The sequence below is a fragment of the Trichomycterus rosablanca genome, chromosome 12 (assembly GCF_030014385.1).
Source record: "Trichomycterus rosablanca isolate fTriRos1 chromosome 12, fTriRos1.hap1, whole genome shotgun sequence".
Lineage (NCBI taxonomy): Eukaryota > Metazoa > Chordata > Actinopteri > Siluriformes > Trichomycteridae > Trichomycterus > Trichomycterus rosablanca.
Genome location: NC_085999.1, coordinates 23,179,982 through 23,195,385, shown reverse-complemented (window position 1 = coordinate 23,195,385; position 15,404 = coordinate 23,179,982). Strand labels below are relative to the sequence as shown.

At 36.6% G+C, this 15,404-nt stretch overlaps 1 protein-coding gene across 3 annotated transcripts; it reads right to left on the bottom strand.

Moving 5' to 3' along the window:
- Positions 1 to 306: 306 nt before the first annotated feature.
- Positions 307 to 14,884, bottom strand: LOC134324371 (putative methyltransferase DDB_G0268948). Of its 3 annotated transcripts, XM_063006191.1 has the most exons (8): positions 14,807 to 14,884; positions 14,436 to 14,578; positions 12,356 to 12,553; positions 11,178 to 11,338; positions 9,721 to 9,934; positions 5,819 to 5,919; positions 4,278 to 4,415; positions 307 to 1,761 (listed from the first exon to the last, which is right to left on the bottom strand). In XM_063006191.1, exons 3-8 carry the CDS (start codon positions 12,464 to 12,466, stop codon positions 1,671 to 1,673), a joined length of 816 nt encoding a protein of 271 aa, XP_062862261.1. In that variant the 5' UTR covers positions 12,467 to 12,553; positions 14,436 to 14,578; positions 14,807 to 14,884; the 3' UTR covers positions 307 to 1,670. The 3 variants fall into 3 exon arrangements, with proteins under 3 accessions (XP_062862261.1, XP_062862262.1, XP_062862263.1); XM_063006192.1 differs by lacking the exon at positions 14,436 to 14,578 and having other exon boundaries at positions 14,807 to 14,876; XM_063006193.1 differs by lacking the exons at positions 14,436 to 14,578; positions 14,807 to 14,884 and adding an exon at positions 13,230 to 13,373.
- Positions 14,885 to 15,404: the final 520 nt, after the last annotated feature.

Sequence of the window (15,404 nt, the reverse complement as noted above, 5' to 3'; positions counted from 1 at the left end):
TTGTATTCAGGACTAAACACTGATTAAGCAAAGCAGTGTCTAAGATGCATAATTGGTTCAGGTAAAGTTTTAGAACATTTACACCAGTTAGTCATTTTGTTACAATCATTAGGTCAAACATTCCAGATAAGGTAAATCTTGCTTTGCCACACTGCTGTGTGCAAGTATGCCTCATGCTGAAGCAGTTAAACTCCTCTGCAAGTATAGAAAGATTACAATCAGTGTCTATGTTAGACAAAACAAAGGTGTTTTAAAGAATTCATTGCTTGTGGTTCAATGGATGTTGACACAAACACCAGGAGCAGGTAACATTAGATATTTTATTTATATATGTGATTAATACAGTGCAGAATATTCAAAGCAGAATATTACAGAAATTGTGGATAAAACTGGAAAGACAATGTACCCAGGCTTCTGTATTATTATGAAGCAATACCACACTTGTGGTTGAGCCAGTATACTGAATATCAGCACATTGTAATTAGGCCGTAAGTAAGAGGACGCAGGGCAGCCTCACAGATTTCATCATCATTTCATTTTTTTTTACAATTATTTTTATTTTACTTCACCAACACAAATAGTCCTGAACAGTTTCCAGGCAACACAAACATATTCCTCCACACTAGATAGCTCCAATTTTGGTTTGTTAGGTCTACACCCTTACTGCAGGCTGGATACTTTGTGTATATTTGTACTTTACTATTTATTATGCAACTGTAAAAATAAGATTCTGTTGATTAATACTCACTTATGTGTGAAACCAATGAATCAGTATAGTCAGCCAGTATGTTGCTCCATCTTTTCCTGCTTTTAGCAAGCTTTCAGATAAAGACATAAATAGGAACTTACATCATGTGTCCATCAGTGTGGTGATGAAATATGAAATAAATATTAAGTAAGTAAATCGCCAACCTGTGGTAAAGTGTTAATCTAACCAAACCAAATAGAAGTGTGAGAGCCGGGTTCTTGCTATTGTTTAAGTGTAAGGGGAGGTCACACTCAATACTTAACACTTTAGCCTATAGATGCTGTTTTTTCTGATTTACAAATTAGGAAAAACCACAGTTGAGTTTCTTACATTTACTTTGACTTTTATTTCATTGTAGACAGTATGAACCCAAGATATTTTATGTTTTGTATGATTTCAGGACTGCACATTCTCAAACAAAATTTGGACAATGCAATGTAGAGCTGGAAAAAAGGTTAAAAACTAAATAATTATGTGATATTAGACTGGTGATGTCAACAGGTGATTGTAATCATGATTTGGAACAAAAGCAGTGCACGCAAGGCTATACAAAACCACATGCCACACACTTAAATGCATCTTCTGGAATGCTAGAACACAATAAGACATGCTTACACCAACCTTCTATCTTTACAGTACAAGCTGAATCAGCCCACATCATGAATCCGAATGAATATTTATATAATTTATATATATTTATAAAATATTTATAATTCTGACAAAAATGCAAATTTTCTGACATTTTCTAAGTAGTGATACTATGTGATACTAGTGTAAATTAAAAATTTTCTGTCAGAGGAGACATTTGATTAAAAAATGTCATAAGGAACATATAATGGTGCTTAACAGGCACATTTGCAAATAAGCAGTAAAATGTCATTTATGTTACACAGTCCCTAAACTCGATATGTGCTGCTTAGAATCACTGTTCTTTACATGCCAGCACACAGTAGAAGTCTATAGTGAACTCCAACTCCGTGTCTGGTGATGAGACACCCATTTTTTCCAAAGCCCTACAATAAAACAGATTGTAAGTGGCAACAAAAACATAGTTTCAATGTAAAGAAATGTCTTCAGTTACACTTTTATGGTTTGATAGTTGCATAGAAAACTAAATATACAGTAGTGAGTACCAAGAATTGCTCTGGAATTGGCAAAATTTTTGCACTGATTACGAAATTTTACCATGTCATAGTGACACATAATAAAACACATTTTACCAAATGAACAATAGTACTCCATGTATTTTCTGGACAAATTGATTATTCATTCACAGACCAGGTTGAGAATAAGTATGCACTGTCTAGTATTGAATAACTGGTAACAGACAATGATTTCTAAAAAAATATTGCTCATGCTTCTACAGTTCAATCCAAAGCAAGTGATTTGGTTTAAAGGCCTTTATGTCCCTCTTCAGTGCTTCACCTCACAATGTTTATACAGGGGCATGTTTTCTTTAAAATATAAAATGATCTGCATTTTTTTTTTAGCAGAAATACTGTATGTCACTTCTATTCACAGAATGTTGTACAAAAACTCCACTATATGACCAAAACTTTCTATGAGACTTATATGCTCTGGACTTGTGTGTGTTTGTGGGTATTTATGATGATTCAGTTAAAAAGCATTTGTGATGTCAGAGTAAGATGTCTGAGTAATCATCTGATTTATAATCAGTGTTCCAATTCTCCCCAGAAGTGTTCATTGAGGTTATGTTTAAGACTCTAATTCTTCAATCCACCTCTTTTACACACATGGGCACAGGCATGCTCAGGGGACCTTTAGCAAACCTTTGCCACAAAATGGAAGTATATAATTTATTTTATATAATTAATGTTATAAACCTGTAAGATGGGTATGGCTGAAAAAACTCAATAATTAAGAGGGGTGTCTACATACTTTTGGTAATAAAGTGTTCATACAGGCCCTGCAGGTACTTTGGCATATCTTTCTACCTCCCTTATAGTGTGGCACTCTTAGTGTGTTCTGTGCAAAACATCCTGTATTTGCAAATAAGTTTAACCTAGTGGACTGATAAACATCCAGGGACACAGGAGAACATTGTTCACATAAACAGATCATTGAGACAAGAGGTTCACATACATATTCTAGCCTGGAATGTGAATGATAAATCAATGTGTTCAATACAGACATTAAAATACAACTGTTTTTGCACATTAGGCAGAATGTATTTGTTGTTATGACTTTAATTAATATCAGACTACATTTTGTGATTACAGTTTTCCCTCGATATTCACAGGTTCCACATTAGTGGATTAGGTTATTTGTTGCCACAAATAATTAAATAGGATTTTTTTGGAAATCAGCAGCATACTGTGACAAATTGCAGGTTATTTATGTAAAGAAAACTTTATTATTATCTTAAAAATGCACATGGACTATACATAAAGTGCCAAAATTTTGACTCTGGCAACCATATGGATAGCGTTTTTCCAAAACATCCTGTTTTCTGTTTGGCTCTTTAGGCTTCTGACTTGTTCTAATGTTCCTCTAAATGTGTAAATTCATCTTGTTGCTTAACGTGCATGTTAGCCTACATTCTTACTGAACTGTTATATACACTATAAAACATACAATACTGTACAGTGGTACCTTGTAACTCAACGTCCCCTAAACTCAAAATCTTTGAAACTCGACGCCCTTCGTTGAGAAATTTGTACCCTTAAACTCAACGTTTCCCTTAAACTCAACGTGTGTGCGACTGTTTCCACATTTGTGTGGAATAACCATCAAATTGACTCTGTTTATCTGGTTTTTTCTCCTGTTTCACTTTTAAACTTGTGTTACAGTTGGGAAAGAAATTGTATGAATCAGCTTTTTCGAGAGAGTCTAAAACCCTTATGATTTAAAAAATAGTAATGTAACAATGTATTAAAATAACAACAGACACACTAAACCTCTCTTAATTATAACTGCTTATTTGTTCTCCCCACTAATTAAAAAGTGTGAGAAAACAATAAAGAAGTAAAGGTAAAGTGTAGATTTTATTGTATTTTCGATTGATTTTTAATTGTTTTTCAATTGTATTTCAGTGTTTTTTATATTATATTTGTGTTATTTTCAGTGTATAAGTGTCAAAAACAACCCCATTATTTTACATTAGCATAAAATAAATGCAGTTCCACGGGACCATGGAACACATTAACAGGTTTACCATACATCCTTATGAGAAAAAAATACCTTAAAACTCAACACCTTTTAAACTCAATGCCACTCCCAGAACCAACTGACGTTGAGTTTTAAGGTAACACTGTACTTTGGATTACTGTATTGTCTTACTGTACAGCATTTGTTTTGTGTGTTAAATATGTGGTAAATATAATTAGAAGTTTTAGTAATTAAGGGTAAGGGAGGCTAACCATTTCTGTATTTGTGGTTTTTGCATTTGCAGGGGTTAGGGGTGCAAAGGAGAATATCGTGGGAGAAAAGTACTTTATAGACAAACCCAATTAATTTAAAAAATGTACAATATGCATTGTTAATTTGTATTTACAGTCTGTATAATTACCTTTTCATAGCTGAATCTAATAAAGATGTTGCAGCTTGAGGATCTTTCCTAAAGTAGGTCTGGTAATAGGAAAAAGACTCCACAAAGCCAACCACGCCAGCAACTGTCATCTCCATCTTCAATGGAATATTTTCAAGCCTCATCAAGTAGAAACAGAGTTTAAATGTTAAGCAAACCATTTAACCACACTCTTCAGATAAAGTACAGAGCTTTATGTAATTTTAGCTATTATTTCGTCCAGCAACATGCAAATTGTAAAAAAAAAAAAAAAGGAAGGCGTATAAGCTAGATATAAACTGCTATTAACTTCAGTAAATACAGGTGAACTTTCATTAAAAACTTAAATAACTAGAGCTAGATATGCTAAGCATTTAGGCCTTCTGCATAAAAGTCTTTTAGTTTTGTACTCCAGTTTAAAAAAAATGCAAAGTGCATTTTAAGTAGCATGTACAGAGCAAGGTGCAAAATACTTTCCGCTACCTCGTGCATGTACAAAAGAGGGAGGATTGTGAAAAAGTATGGAGTCTGTTCAAAAAAGGTGAATTATTTATGTTCTTAACTTTTTTCACCTCCCAGACCTAAATGTAAATCATCCACAGCTGTACTGCTGGAAGAAGGTGCCAGGTCCCTGATTTTTCTGCTGAATTGATTTACCTTTTAACTGCAAGGTTGGTTTGATTAGATCATGGTTTGGCTGTTTTACAGACATGAATTATATATTAAAAATTGCCAAGCCACTATGTGAGGTTGTGTTCTCTTATACATTTTCCATCTAATTTTAACAGTTTTTTTTATTGCATTTTATTGCTCCCTTTTTCTCCCTATTTTTAGTGCATCCCATTTTTACCCAACACCGTTATGCTTCCTTTTCTACTGGTGCCAACTGCATCTTTTCACCTGCACGAGGCAAGTTCATATGCGGATCAGCCTTGTGCATGGAGAGTCACACCCAGGTCGCATTAATCCTCTATTCTGTGCAGACACCATCAATCAGCCAGCAGAGGTCATAATTGCATCAGTTATGAGGTCCCTATGCAACTCCCTCCCTGGATGAACAACAGCCAAACGTTGTTCATGTAGCTGCTCAGTCGGATGGCAGAGCTGAGATTTGATAGGATGTATTCAAAATCCCAGCTCTGGTGTGGTAGCATATTTTACCGCTGCACCACCTGAGCGGCTTAACAGTTATTTCTAGAGGATTTGGGTGATGTACCATTAGCAGAGTAACTAGTGCCTGACCTCACAATGGCTCTTAAACAAGCCATCTTTTGAAAAACCCATTGATGCAATTCCTTAGTATATTTCCCTGGCTATACAATTGACCATTTTACACATTTACAACAGATTTTAACCTTTTCTGCTCAATCAGAGCACCATTAATAGGCTGTACCAGGAGCATTTTGTGACAGGCTACAGCTTCAGTCAATTAAGTGCTAATGTCGGAAACACTGCAAGGGTAGAGAGTGGTTGCAGATTCACATTACATCTAGTCACCTTGTACATTTTCATGTGCACATCACTCAGCTTCTCATTTAATTTACCTCTTTTTGTCTGAAAAAGGAATAGCTTCGAATAAATCCTGCAATTTGCTGTTGGCCACAGCCACATTACTGCTAGCATAAAGCCTGGCAACGTTCTTCACCTACAGAAAAAGAGAATGACATTGAATTAAACTAATAAGATGTTACTAATTAATTTTAATAACTCACTCCATTTGCCACAATTCACTACAGTAGAATTTACAAACAGTTAAAAGTTTGTAAAAGTGACATGGGTGTGTATACAAATATACAGTATATTAAGATTTATGTGTATTTGAAGACCTTATGACAAAGACAGCAGTGACTACAAATCCAATATGTTCTAATATTGGTGAGAGAGGGTCTGCATTATTTTCTCCTGGTTTGCTTTAGTTAGGTAGTTAGTAATTGCATTTTCTTTTTTTTTTGTTTGATAACTGTTAGTTTCCTATTAATCCAAGCTTAGCCTTCCTTCTTCCCCTACTGTTTAATTTATGCCCCAGTGTTAAAGATTGTAACCTGTTTACCTGAGCACCTGAAGAAAACAACCAAAGCTTGTTATTGCAACTGTAGTTGTTTGCATAAGTTGGAGAGTCAGGTGGGTGAGGGGGCTGAACTGATGTTTTGCTCCAGAAATGGTCTGGACAAAATTATTGGCCATCTTAATGTATTATTTGGTAGCACATCCTTTAAAAACAATTAACAATTTATTGGAAAAAAACAAAATCAATATTTTGCTGTAACCTTAAATAAGTTTCTTACAACTCTCGACTGGAATTTTTCCAACTGTTTCAGATCTTTGCTTTGAAGGATGTCTTCTTCCAACTGCTGCTTTAAGATCTCTCCACATGTTTTTGATGTGATTTAAATCTGGATTTGCTGCTGGCCATTTCAGAACTATGCAGTGCTTTGTGTTAATACTAGAAGGGATGAAATTGCTCAATCCTGTGGACAGTACACCACCTTCTTGCCAACCACCAAATGGTCATCATAGGGCCATCATCAAGTTTGGTTATGTAAATGTGAGGTTATAGAGACATAGTGTATGTGAAATATTTGTTACACTGTCTTCAGCAAAACACTGTGTGTATTGACATTAATATAATATTAATAATTCATATTATAGCACTGAGCAGTATTGGAACATATCAGCCCGAATCAGCGCTGTAATAGGACGAGTTGCTTCCGCCACCTCTAAGGGAAAAAGAAAATGCCATGCCAAGCAGCGTGCCATAGTTTAAAATTACTATATTTCCCAAAAGTCACCATGCTCATAAATAAGTATTTGCAACACCTGGACCTAGCACAATAAAAGTGTGAGTTCACAGCAACGCAGTGCTGAATCTTGATACTCATACCATACAGCTTACTGGCTCATTTGAGTGATTGCAATGATATGATAATGAAGGGTGCCAATGATTCTAGGGCTGGCTGTCCAGATTCTATCTTATATACAGTGGGGGAAATAAGTATTTGATCCCCTGCTGATTTTGTAAGTTTACCCCTTACAAAGACTTGAACAGTCTATAATTTTTATGAAAGGTTTATTTTAACAGAGAGAGACAGAATATCAACAAAAAATCCAGAAAAAAAAACATTAAATAAAAGTTATAAATTAATTTGTATTTAATTAAGGGAAATAAGTATTTGATCCCCTACCAACCAGCAAGAATTCTGACCCCCACAGACCAGTTATGTGCACAAAAGGCACACAAATGAGTCCTGTCCATGTATAAAAGACACCTGTAACAGAATCAGTTTCTTCCGTTCAAATCTCTCGACCACCATGGGCAAGACCAAAGAGCTATCAAAGGACGTCAGGGACAAGATTGTAGACCTGCACAAGGCTGGAATGGGCTACAAGACCATCAGCAAGAAGCTTGGTGAGAAAGAGACCACTGTTGGTGCGATAATTCGAAAATGGAAGAAATACAAGATCACAGTCAATCGCCCTCCCTCTGGAGCTCCATGCAAGATCTCACCTCGTGGGGGTGGTCAGCCCAGAATTACAAGGGAGGAGCTTGTCAATGATCTCAAGGGAGCTGGGAGCACAGTCACCAAGAAAACCATTAGTAACACACTTAGCCGTAATGGATTGAGATCCTGCAGTGCCCGCGAAGTCCCTTTACTCAAGAAGGCTCATGTACAGGCCCGTCTGAAGTTTGCCAGTGAACACTTCAGAGAAAGCTTGGGAGAATGTGATATGGTCAGATGAGACCAAAATTGAGCTCTTTGTCATCAACTCCACTCGCCGTGTTTGGAGGCAGAGAAATGCCCAGTGGGGATGGTGTTCTGGGGTCATATCCAGCATTTCTCTGCTCCCAGCTCCCTTGAGATCATTGACAAGCTCCTCCCATGTAATTCTGGACTGACCTCACCTTTCTCAGAATCATTCTTACCCCACCAGGTGAGATCTTGCATGGAGCTCCAGAGCGAGGGCGATTGACTGTGATCTTGTATTTCTTCCATTTTCGAATGATCGCGCCAACAGTGGTCTCTTTCTCACCAAGCTTCTTGCTGATGGTCTTGTAGCCCATTCCAGCCTTGTGCAAGTCTACAATCTTGTCCCTGACGTCCTTTGATAGCTCTTTGGTCTTGCCCATGGTGGTCGAGAGATTTGAACGGAAGAAACTGATTCTGTGACAGGAGTCTTTTATACAGGGACAGGACTAATTTGTGTGCCTTTTGTGCACATAACTGGTCTGTGGGGGTCAGAATTCTTGCTGGTTGGTAGGGGATCAAATACTTATTTCCCTTAATTAAATACAAATTAATTTACAACTTTTATTTAATGTTTTTTTTTTCTGGATTTTTTGTTGATATTCTGTCTCTCTCTGTTAAAATAAACCTTCCATAAAAATTATAGACTGTTCAAGTCTTTGTAAGGGGGTAAACTTACAAAATCAGCAGGGGATCAAATACTTATTTCCCCCACTGTATTTATATCTTTTAAAGTCTGAGATTTATACTTTACTCACAAATTACTCATTCCTCATTTTTTTAATGCCTTCCAGCTTCTGTATTATCCACATTTCACATAACCAAACTGGATCTGTTCATCCCTTTCTGAAGAAGTCACTTTTTTCTACTCATTATCAGTTTGGCTCCACAGACTATATGCATTATTTTTGTAAACCTGCAAACAGTTGCTAGGAAAGTTTGTATGAATCATAGTTAGTGGTCAACCTAAATGTTATAAATGAGATTAATAACATATAAAACAATCTTTTATTGCATATTACACAACAGCTACCAGCCTGGCAAAATAATATATAGTATGTGCTTTTTCTGAAACATGTGAACCCAGCAGGCATCTCTTTTCAAAATGCAGCAAATATTATTAGGCAAAATAAAATGCTGAAGTAAAAAGCTAACTGCCCCCTAGATAGAAATACATTTGATATGCCCAAGATTGGCTAGCATTGCTTTGATTAATATAGTTAAAGATATTCTTCAATTCCTTTTGTGCAGCCTGGATGATTCTGTTTTCATACCATGAATGGTTGTGGCATTAGTTGGGATCTGACAATAAGATTATAGCAATTCTATTCCTCAATCACTTAGGCTAAATTTATATGAGTGTGTCAACTAAATGCATTAAATGCAAAATCGTGAACAGTAAATCACATTAGTAATTACTGGACATAAGGGAGGCAAATTTGAAGGTGTCATAAAGTCTTTCATTTTCCAGAATGAAAATGCATTCCTGTACCAGTAAAAAAAAAAAAAACTGTGGAATGTGTAGTAAATTTTTTTGTTTGCATATTCATAGAGACTAATATTCTAACTACCATGCAAGAAATTATATTAGTCAATATGGATAATAATCCCACAAGGACTGTGTAACTACCATAACTTATGTGTTTTAAAAATATAGATGGCTTTCAACTTTTGGCAGGAAGTATATGTCCCAATATTCTTACCTCTGCAAAGATCTTGTCCAGTTCGTCACCACAGGAGCCATAACGTAAGCTGAACTGGTCAGTGTAACCCAGAAGGGCTATACAGCCACAAGGCTTCAGCACACGTGTAGCCTCATTAAGGAAACGTTCCGGGTCAAACCAATGAGCTGCAGATGCAGCAGTCAGCAAATCCACTGATCCATCAGGAAATGGCAGCTCCTCTGCTGAACCTGATCTGTAATAAATAATGTGCGGGTTAAACTTTATAACTAAATACTGGTAATACATAACTGCGCAAATGTGCTATTGTAATAAATAAACAAATATGACACAATGTAATGTCATTTGTCAGTCAGCTAAAAATGTAAAAAAAATAAATAAATAAAAACAGATAAAAATTAAGGTAGTCTTAAGGTAGCTACTCCTAAGTTAGGACTCTTGCTTGCAGTAGGCCTAATTTGTGTGGTCAATTTATGGAGGTACTCTGCTGATGAGTTAATTTTGGGTGTCTATAGATAGGACTAGTTTCCAAGATGTCAGTTGGGGGCAGGGCTTAACTTAATATAAATGGATTGTGTTGGCATCACAAAAATCAGTGCTGGTGTCCATTTGTTTACACATTCTACTCCTGATTAGGATAAGCATCTTGTTTAAGCATACATTCTGTTTTAACGTGCTAGAATCTAGCTGTGTAATTAAACTAAAGCTGCTCTTACATTACATCAAGGTTCATTACACAAGGTTCATCGGTTCACAAGTTTAATGTCAAACACAGTAATGGACAATTCAGTGTCTCCAATTCACTTCACTTGCATGTCTTTGGACTGTGGGAGGAAACCCACGCAGACACGGGGAGAACATGCAAACTCCACATAGAAAGAATCCCACCTGGGGATTCTTGCTGTGAGGCAACAGTGCTACCAACTGAGCCACCGTGCCACCCTCTTGCTTGTAATAGTTTGTGAGGTCAGTTGTATTTGTCAGGTACCAAACAAGCTGGGATATGTGAAGAAAGTTTGCTTCGTTGTACTGTACATCTGTATATGTATATACTGTATGACAAATAAAGGCATTCTATTCGATACTTGCTAAATTGCTAAACAAAAAAGACATGCAATTTTCAGATTTTACTAATTAGAAGTATTTAGTTTTAGTAGCTGTCAACCAAGACTAGATTGAACCTATTAATAAACACAGTACTAAAATTACAATTTATTTAAATTGTATTTAATGACTAAGACTAAAAGTAAATCAGAGTTTGCCAAAACAAACACTGCCTCCTGCATCTTATGATAGCATGTTTTAATTTACTTGCTTGTGATGAGTGTAGCTGAGAGTAAAGATCTACTCTCTCATCATAGCTGAAGTTTATGATGTCAATTTTACTATGCCTAAAAGTAGGCTGATATTGTTATGGTCTGCACAATCTCACAACAATCAGTTTAATTAGTTAACCTAGAAATTCCATTATATTATACCTGTAAGTGACGTTTTCAAAACCTGGCACTGCCCTGGCTTCTTCCAATTGGTTTTCACTGACATCAAGGCCCACTATCTTCTTAAAGTGACATGCAAGTAGACGAGTGTTCTGTCCTGTACCACAACCCAAGTCCACAGCCAGCTCATAGGGGGGTCCTTTCTACAAAACACACAACCACAACTGAGGGACATATTTTAAGGTACAGAACAAGAAGATGATTTAATTTTAATGATCATATTATAAAAACATCAATCTATTCATGTAAATTAATGTATCTGCAGTGGCAGATCTGTATTTTTCTGACATTAACCAGAATAAAAAGGCTAAGGAGGAGACCCCCCCCCCCAAAGACTGTATTTATAACGCTATACTTTTTGCAGAAATAGATTTTTGCATATTTACAGCAAACAAACAAAACCGCAGTGTCACGGTTATTACAATCAGCACCACCCCAAACAGAGCACCAGCCAATCGCAATCACAGTAAATAATCTGGTCTCACATTAAACTGCAACCATTACAATAAAAATTGTGCAATACTTTGAAATATTCTACCTCATTAATACTTGCTGATAATGTGCAATATCGGTAAATTTTTATATTGTTAATTTTTTTTCTTCCCTTTTTCTCCCAACTTTAGCATATCCAATTACCCAATTGCTTTATGTTTCCTCTCTACTGATGTTGACTCCACCCTGGTTGAGGAGAGCCGAGACTGACACACTGACATGTGTGCAGTAGCCGACTGCATCTTTTCACCTGCACAAAGTGCAGATCAGCTTTGTGTATGGCTAGCCACACCCTGATCAACGCATTATCCCTCATCTCTGTGCAGGCGCCATCAATCAGCCAGCAAAGGTCAAGCAAATTGCATAGATTATGAGGAATCCCCTTCTGGCTCCCACACTGTATGAACAACAGGCAATCATTGTTCATGTAGGCGCCCAGCCTGCCGGATAGCAGAGCTGAGATTCGAAACGACGAGTTCAAAATGTCAGCTCTGGTGTGTTAGCATGTTTTACTGCTGTACCACCTAGCGCCTTTTTATCTCTCTATGTATAAATTTATTATTTACATAGGTAACTGCACCTTAAACTTAAATATTATTTAACATTATCATGAAGAAGCACACAAACAATTGGCTACAGATAAAAACATACATCAATATATTTCTTACCTTGTTGTCCAGATACTCTAAAATAAGCTCCTTCAGTTTATCTGGTGGACTTATGCGATACTTCTGGTAAATAGAAGCATGGTGTTTCTCCTCAAATAGCCTGTGGGTCATGGCTGTCTGCTCTCACTCAGGCTTTCTGCTTAGTATGGCACAAGAAGCTGTACCTGCTCGAGTCCTGTTCACTCTGGTTAATTATTACTAAAAGATAAGAAAAACAAAGATGACTCAGCAAGTAAAACATAAGCAGCGTACGCAGGTGCGACTACAAGGTAAAATGTAATTGTTGCAATGTTTAATAAATGATCATACACAGATAAAATACATTCTCCTTCATAAATATTGCAACGTCCAAAAAGCATGAAACATTTGGGCCATAGAAACATTCTTTATGGCTTATCCTTTAGATATTTAATTCAAAATATTATCAAAAGCTTACTCTTTATTTGAGGTATAAAGACTATAAAACAACTGTTGGTGGGTGAAAGTTGAGGTAAAATTGTGTAAAATTCACCACTGTAAATCACCTGCTCTCACCAAGTTTGAGAACAGGGATCCAGGGTGTGTCAACCTTGTTATCAAAATTCTTTTTGTTTGGAAAGTTTACATAGGATTGGTGAAGCTGGTTCCCACTGTGTTTAAAAGCACAAATGCTCTGTTCTTTGAGTTTAAAAACAGACCTGTAGCAGGAAAGCCACAGGAAGTGATGTCCAGACATGCTCTGCAGATCAAAGTTTGTAACACCCATTGCAAGGAATTTGCTGATTTTCCACTTTGTATATTAAAAAGACCCCAAATTTAAAAAAAAGACTTTGTTAAAAAGTAATTCTGCAATATGTGTCATTAAAAAAAAAAGGTTCATAATCCAGTCCCATACCTCCGAAAGCTTTTAGGATTCTGCAACTTACGGCTCACCAGCTAACATCTGCAGGTCCCGTCAAGAGTTTTTTCACAAACTGTGCTTGGAAGGTGGCAGTCATGCTCTGTAAATTAATAAGACCTTGTCCACTTCCTTCCCTGGATAAAAAAAAAATTGATTGCGAAGTCCAGTGTGAATTGTCCCGAAAAAGTTAACCAGCATAGGTTGTATTTTACTTAACAGATCTGGTGGTGGGTTTATGCAAGCTTGTTGATGCCAAAGAGAAGATGCCACCAGGTTATTGACGATAAGAACACGCCCTCTGTTTGACATTTTTGGAAGCAGCCGTTTCCATTGTTCAAGTCGACTCTTGACTTTTTCTCTTTTAAGATAAATGTGTCGCTTCCCAAAAAAAACACCCAAATATTTTAACCCATCTTTTTGTTTTTCCTTGTAGACCACCTGAGGGACTTGGTTCTGCCTCTAACCACTGATCATTCAATAAAGCCTTGCTATTTTACTTTTCAAGATTGTTGTGTGTGTGAGTCCTTGTGTACTGTTCCTTGGAACCATGAAAAGATCTTTAGACATCACTAAGCTTGTGCTTTTCAATTCATTGATTGCCTGCTTTAATTATTATTTACTTTATGTATCCATTTCATTATATAGTTCTTTTCCTTTTCATTTATGATTGTATTTTCTGCATTTTATATTGTAACACTTTTACCTCTTTTCTTATTCCAAGAAAACCAGGTTAACAGAACTACTATACTAATTGCAGCTTTTTAAAGGTAGGGATTATCCAACCAAACTTATAAAGTCAAGAAAGTAAAGTTTATTTGCTTTAGAAAATCCCAAAATGTTTTATACACTTTGGTTACATTCATGACAGAAACGGTAGTTACTTGTTACACAAGATTCATCAGTTTACAAGTTTAACGTCAAACACAGTCATAGACAATTTTGTATCTTCAATTCACCTCACTTGCATGTCTTTGGGCCATGGGAGGAAACCGGAGCTCCTGAAGGAAACCCACACAGACACAGGGAGAACATGCAAACTCAAAGAAAATTCCAAAAAACTCCAGAGTAAACGATTTTATAGCAATAAACTCAATCAACCAATCTGTACACTAAGCCAAAATAGAGTAAATTCACATTGTATTAAACATTAATTCACCTTTCACCCACCACCATTTCACATATTTAGTCATAGTCCACAACCTGAGTAATGATTGATTCAGTCCAACTCCAACTCCATAAATCCAGTTTGCAGTGGCAGTGGCAGTGGCAGTGTTCCTAATCCCTTAGGCCAAAAGGACATACGCTGATGGCTCAGAATCACAAAGATGGACAAGGAAAACCCTCTACAAACAAAAAATATAACCATTATTGACTCCCTCAATTACAAACAGTAGGGAGTAGGGAGCTTACTAGCTCAGCAAAAGGGTGAAGAAGCAGGCTAGTAAGGCTAGGCTTCCTGTTTACTAACTCTACTCAATCCCAACCAAACATATAACATTTTAAACACAAATGATGTCCAGCAGATATTCACAATGTACACAAAGTAGTAAATACAATAATCAAGGATTTACCTTTTGATGTTTCAGCAACAAAGCTCCACAGCAAAAACACACATTACATACAGTAGTGAAGACCAAAACAACTGTCCCCCCCCCCCCCCCCTTTTTTTCACTCCTTCTCCTTGTAGGCTTCAAGGAGTAGCAGCAGCCCTTTGCCCCCTTTAGGCTGGGAGAAGCTCTACAACATACCATAACTGATGATGGAGGACTAAAGCTTTGAGAGTCTACTTACTCTATGCAGTGGTGAATAAAGTACCTGAAAGCCATACCTGAGTAAAAGTACAAATATCTTATCAGAAAATTACTTTGATTGAAGTTAAAGGCTCCTGTTAGAATATTACTTGAATAAAAGTCTTAAAGTATTTGATGTTTAATGTTTATGTATTTAGTAGGATTTTAACATCATGTTCTACACACTTTGGTTACATTCATGACAGGACAGGTGATCACTGGTTACACAAAATTCATCAGTCTTTAATGTCAAACACAGTCATGGACAATTTTGTACAGTATTTCCAATTCACCTCACTTGCATGTCTTTGGACTGTGGGAGGAAACCAGAGCTCCTGAAGGAAGGACCCGGACCGCTCTACCTGGGAACTGAACCTGG

What these genes read in the sequence shown, in the direction of transcription:
- LOC134324371 (XM_063006191.1), bottom strand. Translation starts at nt 12,466, where the DNA reads ATGACCCACAGGCTATTTGAGGAGAAACACCATGCTTCTATTTACCAG. An exon ending in TTTGAAAACGTCACTTACAG is followed by an intron (nt 9,935 to 11,177) that starts GTATAATATAAT and finishes TATTTATTACAG; the next exon opens with ATCAGGTTCAGCAGAGGAGC. An exon ending in CCTTTTTCAGACAAAAAGAG is followed by an intron (nt 4,416 to 5,818) that starts GTAAATTAAATG and finishes CTACTTGATGAG; the next exon opens with GCTTGAAAATATTCCATTGA.